The sequence below is a fragment of the Carlito syrichta genome, unplaced genomic scaffold (genome assembly GCF_000164805.1).
Source record: "Carlito syrichta isolate Samal-C Ts95f unplaced genomic scaffold, Tarsius_syrichta-2.0.1 Scaffold148703, whole genome shotgun sequence".
NCBI classification, from domain to species: Eukaryota; Metazoa; Chordata; class Mammalia; order Primates; family Tarsiidae; genus Carlito; species Carlito syrichta.
In genome coordinates this window covers 62,480-78,744 of record NW_007092799.1, presented here as the reverse complement: position 1 = coordinate 78,744, position 16,265 = coordinate 62,480, and the positions used below count along the sequence as shown (strand labels likewise).

The 16,265-nt window shown below is 36.2% G+C and overlaps 1 protein-coding gene across 1 annotated transcript in view; it reads right to left on the bottom strand.

Moving 5' to 3' along the window:
• SYTL5 (synaptotagmin like 5) overlaps positions 1-16,265 on the bottom strand; it is a gene marked incomplete at its 3' end in the record, with an annotated part of 83,886 nt that overhangs the window by 18,389 nt on the left and 49,232 nt on the right. Inside the window, exons 6-8 of the mRNA XM_008050524.1 lie at positions 15,003-15,144; positions 11,170-11,296; positions 9,429-9,535 (exon numbers count right to left, since the gene is read on the bottom strand). Coding sequence (XP_008048715.1) covers positions 9,429-9,535; positions 11,170-11,296; positions 15,003-15,144 — 376 coding nt within the window. The remainder of the gene's footprint in view (positions 1-9,428; positions 9,536-11,169; positions 11,297-15,002; positions 15,145-16,265) is intronic.

Genomic DNA, 16,265 nt, shown 5'->3' with positions numbered 1-16,265 from the left:
TTTTTTTTGAGTTGGAGTCTCACTGTCGCCCAGACAGGAGTGCAGTTGCCGCTCTCGGCCACCGGGCTCCGGCGATCCCTCAGCCTCAGCCTTCCAAGTAGCTGGAACTATAGGCGCGCGCTACCACGCCCGGCTCATTTTTACTTACTGTAGAGATGAGCTCTCGCCAAGGTGGCCAGGCGGGTCTCGAACCCGCGGGCTCAGGCAATCCACTCACCTCAGCCTCCCAAAGGCGCGGGATTACAGGCTGAGCCACCGAGCCCAGCTCAGAGTTTTTTTTAAATTGGGCCAAACTGGTAAATGCTTACAATCTTCATGATGCTAATTTTTATTTCCATTATCACTAAGTTGAGCACCATTTTGTGAGCATTGGCCAAATGAATTTCCTGTTTTGAGAAGTACTTGTTCCACACTTGCTTATTTTTATACTGGTTTACAGTAAGTCTTCACTTAATGTCATCAATAGGTTTTTCAAAACTGTGACTTTAAGAGACAGGACATGCAGCACATCCTCAAATAATGTCATTTTGTTATAACTTTGATGAGGAAAAAATTGGTTTCATTATACATTGTTTTGCTTCAAGTTACAGTTTTGAAGAACCCATTCATGACTTTATGTGAGAACTTACTGTACTTTCCTTTTTCTCACTGATGAGGCCACAAGATGACCTGGAGCATGTTCTAGAATAGCATCTTGTAGAAAGTCAGGAAGCACTGGCTTCATTGATGAATTCCTCCAAACATTTAAGGAAGAATTAGTGCCAATCCTTTTCAAATTCTTCCAAAAATTGATTAACAGGGAATACTTTCATACTTGTTTTATGAAGCCAGCATTGACCTAATAGCAATGTCAGACACAGTTACCAGAAAAAAGAAAATTACAGGCCAATATCACTGAGAGCCATAGGTGCAAAAATCCTCAATAAAATACTAGCAAATTGAACTCAACATCAAGCTAAAATGATCATTCACCATGATTGAGTGGGCTTTATCCCTGGTATGATTTACCATAAACAAATCAATAAATGTGATACACTACATTAATAAAATGAAGGATAAAAACCATACCATCATCTCAACAGATGTGAAAAAGACATTTCACAAAATTCAACATCCTTTTATAATAACTCTCAGTAAATTAGATATAGAAAAAATTACTTCAACATAATAAAGATTGTATATAACAAGCTCTCAGCTAATATTATACTGAACAGTGAAAAGCTGAAAGCTTTTCTTCTAAGATCAGAACAATACAAAGATGTCCACTCCTGCCACTTCTATCCAATATCGTACTGGAAATCCTAGCCAAAATAACTAAACAAGAAAAAGAAATATAAAGCATCCAATTTGGAAAGGAAGAATAAAAACTGTCTCTGTTTACAGATGACATGATCTTATATGTAGAAAGGCCCCAAACATAAGCAAATATTAAAATTATAAACAAATTCCATAAATTTGCAGGGATACAAACTCAACATACAAAAATTAGTAGCATTCCTATACACCAACAATGAGCCATCTGAATAAGAAACCAATACAATTCTATTTACAATGGCATAAGACATACTCAGGAATAAATTTAATCAAGGAAGTAAAAGATATGTACACTGAAAACTATAAAAAGACACCTGCACATGCATGTTTATTGCAGCACTATTCACAACAGCAAAAACATGGAACCAACCATGCAGCCCATTGAAACTTGACTGGTTAAAAAAATGTGGCAAATATACACAATAGAATATTACGCAGCCATAAAGAAGGACAAATATATGGACTTTGCAGCAACTTAGATGGATTTAGAGACTATCATACTCAGTGATCTATCACAAAAACAAAGAACAAAGTACTACATGTTCTCACTCATAAGCAGACCCTGAAAATTTATCATAATACAATAAGAAAGGGATTGGCAGCAGTGGGATACTGCCAGGTTGGGGGAGGAGGGAACACAACATCAATAAGGGTACCTGACCTCAAACTAGGCAAAGTGGGGACCAAAGGGAGGCCCAAATTTTACCTATACAATGACCACTTGTATACCTAATCCTGAATTGTATCCCACATTTCTAAAATAAAATAACTCAAATGTTAAACAAGCAATAGAAAATAAATTGAGTAAAATTATACTGACAAAAAAAAAAAAAAGAAAACTATAAGGCATTGGTGAAATAAATTGAAAGAGACTCAACAAATGAAAAATCTCCTGTTCACAAATTGAAAGAATTAATGTTTTTTTTTTTTTTTTTTCTTTCAGCACGTTTAAGTTCCTTGTAGATCCTAGATGTCAGGCCTTTGTCAGATATACAGTTGGTAAATAATTTTTTTCCCATTCTGAGGGCTGTCTCCCTGCTCTCTTGATGGTTTCTTTTGCTTTGCAGAAGTTCATCAGTTTGATGAGGTCCCACTTGTCTATCTTATTTCTTAGGATATAGGCACTTACCATTTTGATCAGGAATTGGTTGCCAGTTCGAATTTCCATAAGGGTGTCTCCTGCATTTTTTAAGATTCTTATAGTTTGAGGTTTTACATTTAGGTCTCTGATCGATTTAGAGTTAAACAGCCTCATTAAAAAGTGGGCAAAAGACATGAATAGACACTTCTCAAAAGAAGATATATGGGCAGCCAACAGACACATGAAAAAGTGTTCAGCCTCACTCATCATCAGAAAAATGAAAATCAAAACCACTTTGAGATACCACCTAACCCCAGTAAGAATGGCCATCATTAATAAAACAAACAACAACAGATGCTGGCGAGGAAGCAGAGAAAAAGGAATGCTTCTACACTGCTGGTGGGGATGCAAACTAGTGCAACCTCTTTGGAAGACAGTGTGGCGATTTCTGAAAGAACTAGAAATTGACCTTCCATATGACCCAGCAATCCCCCTATTGGGAATATACCCAGAGGAACTCAAATCATTCTACAAAAAAGACACCTGCACGCGCATGTTTGTTGCAGCTCTAGTCACAATAGCAAAAACATGGAACCAACCATGCTGCCCATTGAAGCTGGACTGGATTTTAAAAATGTGGTACATATACACAATGGAATTTCTTTTTTTGAGTTGGAGTCTCACACTGTCGCCCAGAGTGGAGTGCAGTGGCCACTCCTGGCCACCACAGCCTTGACCTGCTGGGCTCCAGCGATCCTTCCGCCTCAGCCTTCCGACTAGCCGGAACTACAGGCGCGGAACCACACGCAGCTAAATTTTGATTTATTGTAGAGATGAGGTCTCGCCAAGTTGCCCAGGCGGGTATCGAACCTGCGGGCTCAGGCATTCCACTCACCTCAGCCTCCCAAGGCGTGGGATTACAGGCTGAGCCACCGAGGCCAGCTCACAATGGAATATTATGCAGCCATAAAGAAGGACAAACATATGGACTTTGCTGCAACTTGGATGGATTTAGAGTCTATCATACTCAGTGATCTATCACAGAAACAAAGAACAGAGTACCATATGTTCTCACTCATAAGCGAACTTTGAACAATTATCATAATACAATAAGAAAGGGATTGGCAGTAGTTGGAAACTGCCCGGGGCGGGGGCGGGGGGGATTGGCAGTTGAGGGAAACTGTTAGGGGAAGGAAGGACACAGATCATTAACAAGGGTGCCTGCATAATGAATATTTGTGTACCTAACTCTTTATTGTACTCTACATCTTTAAAATAAAAAATTAATAAAAAGAAAGAATTAATATGATTGAAATGTCCACACAACCCAAAGAAATCTACAAGTTCAATGCAATACTTTTCAATATCCCAATGATATTTTTCACAGAAATAGGAAAAAAAATTCTAAAATTAATAGAGTAAGTACAAAATACCCCAAATACCCAAAGGAATCTCAAGCAAAAGGAACAAAGTTGGAGACATCATACTACCTGATGTCAAATATATCACACAGTTATAGAAATCAAAACAACATGAAACAACTCAAGAATAGACATGCAAACCAATGAAACAGAATAAAAAGCTCAGAAATAAATCCACACAGTACTTATCAGTTGATTTTTGATAAAGGAGCCAAGAAAACACAGTGATGAAATGGTAGCCTGTTCAGTAAATAGTTGGGAAAACTAGATATCCACAAGCAGAAAAATGAAATTGGACTTCTACCTCACACAAAAATCAACTCAAAACAGATTAAAGACTTACACATAAACCTGAAACTATAAACCAACTAGAAGAAAACACAGGGAAAAGCTCCATGACATTGGTCTGGGCAACAAATTTTTGGATATGATTACCAAATCACAGGCAATAAAAGCAAAAATAGTCAAATAAGAACGCATAAAACTAAAAAGGTTCTGCATAGCAAAGAAAATAGTCAACAGAGTGAAGAAACAACCTACAGGATGGGAAAATCAAGGGAATAAATAGTGAAAACAAAAACCCAATAAAAAATGGGCAAAAGATATAAATAGACATTCGTGTTTTGTGTGTATGGCATGCATATATCCCAATTGACTCAGTATAATTAGTTGAAAAGATTATCCTTTTCTCATTAAAATGCTAAAAATCAATTGGCCATAGTATGAGGATTTATTTTTGGACTCTGTTCTATTCCATTGATTGTCTATGCTTATATCAGTACTGTGCTATACTGTTTTCTGTAACTGTATAGTAAGTTTTGAAATCTAGTAGTATAAGTCCTCCAACTCTGCTATTCGAAATTGATTTTGTTGTCTCAGGTCCCATGCATTTTTATATACATCTTGGAATCACAATGTCCATTTCACCAAAATATCCTGCTTGGATTTTGACTGGGGATGTCTATAGATTTATTTGGAGATAAAGTTTCTGCATTAAAAATATTGAGAGCTTTGGCACCCTCCCTTACCTTGAGGAGGCGAATCTCCTCTCTCTCCAATTTACTTTCTAAATAAACTATATTTTCCAATCTAAAAAAAAAAATTGAATCTTCTAATTAATGAATCTATACTGTGTCTTCATTTATTTAGGTCTCCTTTAATTCAGCAATATTTTTGTAAATTTTAATGTATATATCTTACACTTTAAAAAATAAATGTATTTCTTTGTTAAAAATTATTTTTATGCTATTGAGAATGAAATTATATTCTTAACTTCATTTCCAATTGTTTATTGCTAGAATATAGAAATATAGTTGATTTTTATATATTGGTGTTATCTCCCACAAACTTGCTGCACTTGTTTATTACTTCTAATCAGAGTTTTGTAGATTATTTAGAAATTTCTACATACAGAATCATTTAATCTGCAAATAAATAAGATTTTGTTTATTTCTTTCCAATAAGATGTCTTCCTTTCCTTTTTCCTTTTCCTTTTTCTTTCTTTTCTTTTCATTCTTTCTTTTTTACTGCACTGGTTAGAATCTCCCACACAATGTCAGATAGAAGTGGTGAAAGTGGAAATTCTTGCTTTGCTCATGTACTTCAGGAAAAAAAAACATTTGGTACTTTTGCCATTAAGTATGATGTCATTAGGTAGGAATTTTGCTGATGCCTTTTATTAGACAGAGGAAGTTCTCTCTATTCCTAGTTTGTTGAGAGTTTTATTATAAATGGATATTGAATTTTGTGAAATAATTTTTCTGCATCTACTGAATTGATGTACTCTTTTATTCTCTTGATATGTTGTATTACATTAATTTATTTTTGAATGTCAAATCAACCCTGCATCCCTGGGACAAATCCCGCTTGGTTATAGCGTGTGCAATCTTTCATTGTTACTAGACTTGGTTTACTAATATTTTATTTATGATTTTTCCATCTATATTCATGATGGGTATTAGTCTATCATTTTTGTGCAATGTCCTTGTCTAGCTTTGGTATCAGTATAATACTGACCACACAAAATGAGATGGGATGTATTTCCCCTTCAATTATTTTATTTTTCTTCAGATATTTGATAGAATTCATTAATGAAGTCATTTGTACCTGGACCCTTCTTTGGGGAAAGTTTTCATATTATTAATCCCATATCTTTACTTATAGAGCTACCTTAGTAGTTTTGAATCACTTTTGGTAATTTTTGTTTTCCTAGAAATGTGTCCTTTTTATCTGAGTTTCCAATTCTGTTGGTATTCAGTTGTTCATAGTATTATGTTATAATCATTTAGATTTCTGTTATATGGGTAGTGGTATTTCCTCTTTCATTCCTGATTGTGGTAATTTTTTCTCTTTTTACTCTTGGCTAATGTAGCTCAGTGGTTTTCATCTGGGAGTGATTTTGTCTCCCAGGGGATATTTGGTAATGTCTAGAGACATTTTTGGTTCTCACAACTGGGGGAGTGCTACTGGCACCTTGTGAGCAAAGACAAGGAATATTTCCATAACATCCTACCATGTGCAGATAGTCCCCTACAACAAAGGATTATACAGTCCAAAATGACAATAGTGGTAAGGTTGAGAAATCATGGCTAGCTAAAGGTTTGTCAATTTTGTTGATTTCTCAAAGAACCAACATTTGGTTGGTTCATAGCAACTTTGTATTCTGATTATTTTTACTCCTGAGGGTTGATGTTGTCAATTTTTGTTTGTTTTTGGCTTGTGTGTCTAGTAGCTTGCCTGGACTAATAATCTGTGAAATCTATTCCCTATCCTATGAGTGGCTGCTGATGTCTCCACACAGCTTTTTAAACTTTTATTTTTAACCCAGATGTCTCATGGATTACCCCCTGTATGTTTAGCTTAGTGGTCAGTTAATGATTGTGACAAGATTATGCTCAACTCATGCCAGGAGACTTCAATCCACTTTCAATGGATCTGTCTGTTGTTCGAGCATATTCAAAAGCAGGCAGTTTTCAAGTCTCACCAGCTGTTCCTTCCAACTAAGCCTTTCCATGTCTTTTTTGTTTTTATGTTTAATGATGTGAGGTACAATTCAGGGTCCATGTCTTATTTGTGAATGTGTTCAGGCTTATGGGCAGCCAGGCATGACTAGATAGTTTGGGCTCACCAGTTTTTGCCCTCCCTCCAACCCTGTATGACTTTATTCCTTGGATTTCCTGTTAAATTTCTGGCTAGTTCACAGGTCTATTGCATGTACCAACCAAGAATATAAACTCAGATTAGTTGAATTGCTGGTCATTCCAAATTCTATTATTAATTCTAATAGCTTTTAGTAATAAATAACCAAGAATTTTCTAGGTATACAAGCATATTATCATCAAAACTGTATGCTTTTATATCTTATTTAATATTTTAAAGATCATTTTCATTTTCTTGTCATATTGGATTTTCCAGAACCTTTAAATCAGTGTTGACTAATAATAGTAATAACAGGAATCCCTATTTTGTTCTTGATTTTAATGAAAATGGTTTTATCATGTTAACATTTGAAAAGACACATCTGCCCTCTACCGCCCACCAACGGTGTCTCATCTTGTCTTCTTTCTCCTCCTCTTCCTCCTGACCCACCCCTTGACTTGGCTACCCGGGCCACCACCCTCTTCTGGGTCTTGGCTTTGGAAACTGCTTAGCATGACACCCTAGGGGCGTTACAGGGCTCATGTCCAAAAGCAGGCCTCAGGAGCATGGCCTAGAGAAGGAATCAGTGGGGTCAGGTTATGGGGGCAGCTGGGGAGAGATGGGGTGAAGTTGGGGGTTATAGAGTCAGGCCGGCGCTGGGAAATGGAGCAGGGAAGAAAGGCGGGTGGGCGTCAAGATAACCAGATCAGAGTTCTGCAGGAAGGCTGGGGGAGGGGGCAACACAGGGATGGAATATAGGGGTCATTGGAGCATTTGGTGTGTGAAGGGGTCACAAGTATAAAACGGGAGGGGTCACAACGTGTTCAGGCTCTGACCTGCTCTGGCGGGGTGGGTGCAACGTGGGTCCTGGATCTCTGTTCTTATCGGTCTCCAGCTGGGATCGAGTCCCTTCCCCGGCCATTCCATAACTCCTTGAACACGCCCCCCACACACACACACACATACACCAGGCTGTTGGGCCCTCCAGCCCTTTCTGTTCCCCAAATTAAAAAAAAAATTTTAAATGACATATACTGGGTTTTTTTATATTTAGTTTTTAAAAATAACGTTTAATTGGTTTCTGTTAGTTTTAGGTATAGCTGTAAAATTTTTAAAAAGTTTTCAGCATCTATTGAAAGTTTTCCTATTCTTTAATCTATTAATAAAATACATTATATTGCCGGGCTCGGTGGCTCAGCCTGTAATCCCGGGCCTTTGGGAGGCTGAGGTGAGTGGATTGCCTGAGCCCGCGGGTTCGAGACCCGCCTGGGCAGCGAGACCTCATATCTACAATAAATCAAAAAAGCAGCCGGGCGTGGTAGCACGTGCCTGTAATTCCGGCTACTCGGAAGGCTGAGGCGGAAGGATCGCAGGAGCCCAGCAGGTCGAGGTTGCGGTGGCCGGGAGCGGCCACTGCACTCCAGTTTGGGCGACAGAGTGAGACTCCAACTCAAAAAAAAAAAAAAAAAAAAAAAAAACCAAAAAAACCCCACCACATTATATTGATAGATATTATTATATAGATATTTTTCCATCCATGCCTAGAATAAAACTTACTTATGCAATTTTTATTCACGGCTAGATTTTACCCGACATTACATTTTAATTATATATTTCCATATGTATTTTGTAAACTAGTTTGACTTGTAGTTTTATTTTTAAACTATTTTAAAAATCATATCTGAGTATTGAGCTTATAAGGGCTGCATACTATGAATTTATAGTATTTCATGGTTTTCTAAGATCAGGAATAGTTTAATAACATTAAAATCAGCAGTTCTTTAAATTTTGAGCACAAATAAGTTTTGAAATCATTTGATCACATTGTCTTCCTCCCTTTTTGGGGGTTGATTTTAAAGTATTATCCCAGTTTTTTATATTATATAAAATAATATTTCATTTTAGAAGTCTAAGTTCCCTAGTTTGTTTTTGAAAAACCATAAATATCATTTTACATTAGTTTTCTTCCAAGGATTTCAAATTTTATTATAGCAATTATAGAAATCAGAAGATCAGAATATTAGAATGGGAAAGAATCATAACAATAATCTAATTTAACCTTCTTATTTTATAAATGAATTTGCTGAAACATTAAATTTTCACATAATTTAGTCTCAGTTAAGAAGGCAGTAACTTGAGATATAGAAATGTTCATATAAAATATATAGTCAGATAAGTATAATAATATTTGACTTGGGAAATGTTGAGATCCCCCATATCTCAGGTTTAGACTAAGTGATAAGCTTTTAGACAACAATTTGAATTCCCATCAGGTGTTTTCTTAGAGATAATCTTCATTCATTAACCTGATTACCTGTTACTTTTCTAAATCATTTGGTTGCTTGTATATGTTGACTGTGAAGACTAACAGGAAGAGATGATTGTATATCCTCTCTTTACTCTCAATTCATCATCACCTAAACATGGAACTGCTTGGAGAAAGATTATGGCCTTCTTTTCCACATCCAACTTACCAAATCTTTGTCTAAAGCCCCAGGGACAGACTTGCTTCTTATGCTTACAGTATCCTCTAAGTCTTCCGCACATGACTCACTCAAATCTAACTCAGATTGACTCCGGTCTGCAGTGGGAGGAAAAAAAAAGAAAGATGTGAATTAGAAATGCTTCAGCTTCATTCCAATTCTTTTTAGGCACAGGGCATAGGTACTTAATGGAGGCAAAAATTAGAGTCAGTGACTTCATGCTGTTATTGCTAACATACTTTCATTTTTAATAGTATTTTGGAAATTGTCTTGGACAAATTACTAAAATTTAAGTATTCATTTCTCCTTCTATCACAGGTCAAATACTCTCTATAAAATGCTAAGTTTAAGTTGTTTAAAGTTTCTGCTCTGCATCTCGACTTTTAAAAAGTTCTCTTAGAATAGGCCCACAAGCTTGAAAAAAATTACATTAACCATTTTTGATTTCAATATATAGACAATTCACTCTTTTTTATATTTGACATAAAATGTAAGTCAACCAATTCTAAACTGCTACTTTAAAGTAATATAGCAAATTTCTTATGCACAAAAAGGGGATGGTTATATATACATTGACAGGAAGTTCTATTTCTTAAGGCATCAGAACGTTCTTTCATTAAAGAACATTTTGTTTTCAGTTTTAAAAATATAAGTTACAGAGCAATACACTTCTCAGTAATGCTGTGGACAGCTTACCACGTTAGGATAGTTTATTTCTACAGAATAGTTCTATGTCAAAACCCTATTGAAATGGATATAGTTGCTTATAAATGAGAATAATTAAAAAAAGAGTAATCAAGTAATTAAGTTTAAAATGGTGAAGGAAATAATGCAGAAGTGTTTAATATAATGTCTGATACAGAGTATGCACTCCATAAACTGGAGCTGTTGAGTAGAAATAGATTCTACAATGTTGAATTCTAAGTTAGTTTTAAAAATTTCATTTACCAGGAACAACTTTTACTCTAAGCATAACGTAGCAATGACCATACACATTCAGAAAACCCTTTGGGAACTGGTAGGCCAGAAGAGACATGTAATTCTGCCTTAGGCTTTAGGCAAAATCACCATTAAGTAACAGGCAACTTTTTAATGTTGAGAATTTCATCATGATTTTAATCCTGTATGTGAGACATAAACTTTACAATTATGACAAATTTCTCTAAAGAATTTCCTTACTCATGGGTAATAAAATTTCAATATAAACAATACTTGCTTCAGAGGATTGTTGTGACAATGAAGTAAAATGACATATTTGATTGTATCATACAAATGAAAGACGTAATTATTAATACCTTAATGCTGCTTACAAACAACTCCTTATTTAAACCATATAATGGTTTATATGTCTGTATATAAGAAACTTCTGACCACTAAGCCAGTTGAACTACCATTTCCTTGAACTCTGAGCAAGTGTTCTTATTTGCCACATCAAACATGTCCCAGAATAATTATTACCCACACTCCTATATTGATAGTCTGCTATAGCCCTGAAACTTGGCGATGATGCGTGGCAAAAGTATATTTTAAAAAAACTGATTTTTCACAAATGCAACAGCACAAAGCATCACGTGGGTCTACCTCCAAGTAATTCTTTGAAGTGGGCCCACCTCCATAGGCCAATGAATGGATGTTTATTTTTTAAAGGCGTGAACATGCATTTAACAGGGCAGTCAATTCCATCTGGTTAAGTCATTTCATACCACAGAATAGGCATATTGTAAATCCCTACCTGAAGAGAGAGAGGTACCAGACACTGCTATGGAAGGTGTGCCTGAAGTGTTTCTGCGGTGACTCTTTGTGAGTTCCTCAGAGGTGCTTTCAATGGCAGCCAAACCCATGGAATTTTCAAAATTATGCTTTGTCCCACAAAGAAAAAATGAAAAAAGAGACATTACACTGATTGTAATTTACTATAAAATTCATCTATATAATTCTTCTATATAAATATACTTCAGTATAAACATATTTATGTGTATTACTCTTTAGGAAGAACTGATTGACATTTGACATTGACATTGACATTTGAGTTCACATAACTGTAAAATTTACTATTAATTATACTTGTCTAGATCTATTCCAAGAGATTCGTTCATTAGGACCGTATTTGAATAATTTTTCATTCACAAAACCAGTGAGTGTTCTAATATAAGGTTAGCAAGAAAGATGATATAGGTAGCCCCGGTCTTATATGAACTATGTAGAAGAATCTGGCAAGATTCACACCCTCAGAGTAGTACTCAGGCTTAGAACTCGTTTGGTCCTATGTTGGTCCCCACTTTCAACATCCCCTCTCCTTCCTCAATCAGCCCTTTCCTCTTCCATCCCCATTTAACAGAAGACCATGTACATTTTCCATCTAGAATGCTGGCTGATCAGAATATTCTTGGAATGAAACTTTCATGCATGGTGCTTATGAGTGTAAAGGTATAAAGAGTGTGGACTTTCACAGCTCACAGAAATAGGTGATTTTTGAAAGTGCTTGTTTGATAATAAATGTTTGTACATGTAGCAGAATTCAATCTGAGCCTTGATTTAATTGTAATATATGATAAAGGAAAACTCTGTCTCAACTTTTGCCCGTGTCCACAAGGGCTGGACTGCTGCATCACCCCTAAGCTTACTTTAACAAAAACAACTAATTTTGGGCCTTTTGAGAACTGAGCTAAGGTTAAATGTCCATATAAAAAGCATCATGGTTTAATCATGATCAAATCTAAAAGAGACTTTTCAATTCCCTCTTCTGTAAGTAATCAAAAAGTGCCTTTCAAAGTCCTACAGGAAGGATTTCCTTTTTATTGCCCACAACTTAGACATTCGGGGATACATTGATGAACTCACTCCAGAAAGTGTGGCTCTCACTTGCTTAACATGCTAATCAATTCAGCTTCACTATAGATTGTTTTTAGTTTTTAAATATTCTCCGGTACATAATACCTATAGCAGGTGGTATATAGCTCCTAACTCCTTAATCACCATAGACTACTCAAGTTTATCAAAAGAGTGTGATAAATGAATAAATTAGCTTAGGTCAGTTTTCAACACCACTTCAAAAAGTTGTTCACACATGGTTTCCTCTAATGAAGAAAGGCCAAGTTTCTTAGTGGCAAATAGGTTGATGGCAAGTATTCCCACAGGTAATTTGGGATATCATTGATATTGAGCACTAAGAGACCAATTAATACTGTACAGCCACTAACAAGCCATACATGCCTGAAAGTTCAGGAGGCCAAGCCCAAAATTAACAGGTTACATCATAGTAGAGGACAAGTTAGAGATATTCATGTTCCAAAAGTTTTCCATTTTAAAAATTACTTTTTACATGCTAAAGTAATTTTTACATGCAGAAAAGAACATTGAAACAGAGATGCTAAAAAATGAGAGAAGTTGAGACATTGTTACCTTGATCATCACCTAATGCTATAAACTTCTTCCCTTCATCATGAAACAGCAAATGGACTTCATAAACTACTGTGCTTTCTTAATTTTATTCAACAGAAAATATTCCTCCTTGTTTCTTTTTATTGCTAAGAAAAGACCAGCTTAGATCAGCTGGAATTCAAGAGTGAGATCAACATAGGCACTGCCTATGTATATGTACATATATTCAACCCAAATGCAGGAAATTCCTATTGGGGAAATCTAGGTGTAGTTTAATAAAAAAATATGCAAGTAGAAGCTGATAGTTTTCAGGATATTAGTACATGTCAGGGGTGATTTTTCACCCTAATAATCTCAAATGGTACTTGGGAAGACAATCTTTGTTTTGAGAACTCACTTGATTAACTTATTGATTACTGGACTGATAGCAGCTACCCACTGAAACAGCTGCCCCAGCTGCTAAAATTTTTAAAATACTTCTGTGTCAGTTACAAATACAGCTCACCCCTCTTCCTGGTGCTCCCCCTCATTTACAACCCCAGGTTTCTACATGATCTACGTTAGTGCATGGTATGGAAAAACCCCAGAATACCATCTCTGCCTTGTGTCAATGTCTGTTCTGATAGCTTAATGCACTTGCCATACTGAGTTGGTAAATATTTTGAATATAATTTCTTTTGGGGTTGCCAAAAAAGTGAGTGAAATCAGCAACTATCCACACACACTTCTGGCTATTGAACAGCATTTGTTTGCTGAGCTTAGCATAAATATTTATAAAAATTTTAAATATGCCTGTTATCAGCAACTACATTTAGTCTATAAATGTTTAAATAAATCAATTCTTATTATTCAATCTTTTGGACTGCTTTTTGGTTCTTCCTTAAAAATATCTACAGAATCTGACTGCTCACCATCTTCACTGCTATCTCCTTGTTCCAAAACCCAGTCTCTTGCCCAGGGTATGGCAGTGGTCACCTAACTGGTCTTTTGGCTTCCACTTGTGTTCCCTTACACTTCTTAGCATAGCTCAAGATCCTCTTTAAACAGAAGCCAAATTGTATTACTCTTCTACTCAAAACCCTCCAATGTCCTCCATCTTAATCAGAGTGAATGGGAAAGTGCATACGATAGTCTCCAAGGCTCTATCCAGTCCTATGACCTCTCCCAACTCATTTCCTAGCACTCTTTTCTTCTTTCTTCACAACAGCTACATTAGCCTCCTTGCTCTTCCTTGAACATACTAAGCATGCCCCCACCTCAGGGTTTTTGCACTGGCTGTTTCTCTAGAGGCATTAAAAATATTTTAGAAACTAGTTGAGCAAGGGTACTGATCATTAAAAATGGAGGCCAGCCATAAATCAATGGAGCAGTCTTCTCCATTTGTACCTGCCAAATATCAAGTGCTGTCCCTGCCTGGAGGCACCTTACCCCAGACATCTATTTGACTAATTATTTCACTTCCCCCAAGTCTTTGCTTGACTAGGCACTGTCCTATGGTGGGCTCTCATTAAATATCTGTTAAATCAGATAATTGTGGTTCACATACGAAAAATTCTTACATATAGATGCTAGCAACTTAGATGGAGTTTCCTGCTTAATCAAAAGAAATCTAGTGAATGCTAATTCATTCCATGAACAACTTTCAACAGAATATTTAATAAAAAGAATATTCTCCCCAAACACATTCTCCATATTATCTCTTAAAAGTTGCAAAATATAACATATATATATATATATATATCTCCATTTAAGTCTTTATTATGTATTGACTCCTTATTAACAGATGTATGTTAAAGAAAACTATATAAAGATTTCAGGGTTCTACATTTCCAGATTTAAATTAGTTTGGGAAAATTTTAGAGCAGCCAACTGATAAATATCTTTTCTGACGAGTAACATAGAAGATCAAAATCAGAGTCTTCTAAAAATTCTTTATATTTGTTTAAAACATTTAAACCCTTATAATACAAATGCTACCTTTGAGCCTGCCCTTTCTCTTTCCTTTCACTTTGGTTTTCCTGCCAGGAGCTTAAAATGAAGAGGGTTCAGTCATAATAAAGAAGCTTCTACCATCGAACAGCATAAACAACATGCTCTAAGATATGGAGAGTTCAAACCCAGTCATGCTATGGTGGTGAGGTTGAGTCCCAGAGACTGAGTATCACTTCACATTTGGGCACTTACTCTACTGCTGACTGAGGTCACGCTTCGTGTGCTTGGGGCTGGTGACCTCTGAGTGACAGGGGTCACACCATTGCTCCGTCCACTCTTTGGGGTCCCAGAACCAGCCTCCTGATCGTTGAGATCTGATGAACCGGTGCTTCCCCTAAATGAAAAAGCATATTCTGACTTTGACGTGAAAGCAGAGCAACAACAACAGACATTGGTAGGAAAAAGCTGATGAGGAAAATGACAAGGACATGTGAACCACACCAAGTTCACAAGAGCCACACTGGGACAAATCAGTGACTATCATGTTATTTTTATCCTCAAAGACCTTCAGGAGTTCATTAGGTTTGACCCCATTTACCTAAGTCCAGGTTTACTGTAATTGAACTTCAATCCATTTTTCTGACTTTGTTTCCCATTTCTTCCTAGCATTCTCCCAGCCAGTCCAGGTTCCTTACTATTACCATGTTTACTTCTCCCACCTAAGGTCTTTGCTCACCTTCTCTCCACCTGAGGTGCCCTCCTGGTCACTCTCTGTGCAAATCTTTCTCAGTCTTCAGGGACAGATGATGTCCAATCTTCCCCACAAGGCCTTTCCTTTCAAGCAGAGGCTTTGTCAACCTCTGCTCCACTTAGTTCCTATTGACTTACGGTCTTTGATGAACTATTGTCATTAGTAGTTGACTATGCATGTCTTGTTTGGTTCCCTAATTGATTCACATATGTGGGTTTGGGTGCATCTTTCAATTGTGAGTTATTTGGAAACAGAGTTCATGCCATACTTACCATATATCTCCAGCACCCTCATAGTGCCTTAGTGTAAAGAAGCCACTCAGTACATGTTTAATCAAAGATTGGAAATTATATTTCATTTCTTCATGTTGTTTTAGTGTCTGATCCGTGGTGCATATTTAATAAATGCAGTATGAAATAATGACATTTGGTAAATGGGCCTGAATTACTTTCATATTTGCTAAAATGATTAGATTCCATTTAATAATGATCAGCAAAAAAAACTATTTTTATCCTTGAGGTGATCACATTTTTCTTGTTAAATGAGCTTCATAAGTGAACAAAAGTTTTGAAAAATTAGAGTTTGAGAGAAGTGTTTGTTCTAATTTTATGCCTTACCTTTAGTGAGCACAAGATATGCTAAGTGGAAAAATATAAGCCCTTATGAGTTTCATTCTCTCATTTTTATCTTAATAAGTTACAAATGCACCTATAATACTAAACATCTTATTGGTAAACACACAAGCAGTGGTTAATAGTGAAGAG